Source organism: Chinchilla lanigera, unplaced genomic scaffold, assembly GCF_000276665.1.
Source record: "Chinchilla lanigera isolate Chin_1 unplaced genomic scaffold, ChiLan1.0 scaffold00007, whole genome shotgun sequence".
Classification (NCBI taxonomy): domain Eukaryota; kingdom Metazoa; phylum Chordata; class Mammalia; order Rodentia; family Chinchillidae; genus Chinchilla; species Chinchilla lanigera.
The window spans coordinates 29201300-29202429 of NW_004955408.1; the positions used below are offsets into that span (position 1 = coordinate 29201300).

Genomic DNA, 1130 nt, shown 5'->3' on the forward strand with positions numbered 1-1130 from the left:
TATATATATATCACAAACTAGTAAGACTCAGAGAAAATCTGCTTAATAACATAGACTTGAGGATGGACCAATTTTGAGAACGCGTAAGCCAAAACATAAAAGTCTTCTGGCTCTGAATGTGTAAATTAAAGTTATTCCTGATATTTTGTTACCATTTTATAAGGATGATAAAGAGAAAAAAATAGCCATGCAAATTTCAAAATTAATTATCCCTAAAACAAGAATAGGCTGAACATCAGAGTCAATGCTCATTAAAAACAAATATGTATGTATGTATGTACGTGTGTATATATATAAATGACATACATACATTGATCACACATAAACCTCCTGAAAATTTGAATAGAGAAAAATTAAAGGAATGAAAAGAAAGGTAGCTAAGCATCAAAACTTCAGCAAAATCACAGAGGGGCTTACCAGGACAAACAGTGACTTCTTCTGCAGAACTCTCTGGCATAAGGTGTAAGCTTCTCTTACCGGTCAAAGTAGCAATGCTGAAAAAGAATCAAACCCTAAGTGAATCCACAATAAATCTAAATATAGTGCCAAAAGCAATGGTGAGTCATTTACAAACCTACAGGTAATCTGACACCTGCCATCCAATTCCACAAAAGCACAACAGGGAAGTAAGGAAGCAGTAGTGAAAACACCAGGCCAGAAATACAGCAAGTAAACATGCTTACTTCATTTCTAGTGAAATCACTGAATGAAAAGCAGCCCAATTTTGGAGTCTTCTTAAAAAAAGGCTGAGGGATAAGAACTATCTGTGACTATCACAGAAGACAAGGAATGAAAAACTCTACTCCAATATAAAAATGTCAAAGGTGTTTTATCTCCTCAATCTCAGCCTTTTGAAGCCTAGAGATGTACAAACTGAGAAGACATGGAAATACTGACGGCACACTAGTTTTTCTCTCACCTTAACAGTTAAATTTCCTCTTTATCTCAAGATGTAACTTTCCAAGCAACAAAAATAAAATACCATTCCAAACTGTCCTACAACAAAAATTTGCCCATACAAGTTGAATACCCCTTCTGAGGAAAACTTAATTATAAATAGCTTCCCTCACCCACTCTTCAATTATGAGAGAGAGAGAGAGAGAGAGAGAGAGAGAGAGAGAGAGAGAGAG

The 1130-nt window shown here is 35.3% G+C and overlaps 1 protein-coding gene across 5 annotated transcripts in view; it reads right to left on the minus strand.

Moving 5' to 3' along the window:
• The window catches only part of Uimc1 (ubiquitin interaction motif containing 1), a 120445-nt gene that overhangs the window by 46927 nt on the left and 72388 nt on the right, over positions 1-1130 (minus strand). For all 5 annotated transcript variants that reach the window (XM_013509672.1, XM_005376406.2, XM_013509668.1 and 2 more), the window contains one exon: positions 418-494. In XM_013509672.1, coding sequence (XP_013365126.1) covers positions 418-494 — 77 coding nt within the window. The remainder of the gene's footprint in view (positions 1-417; positions 495-1130) is intronic.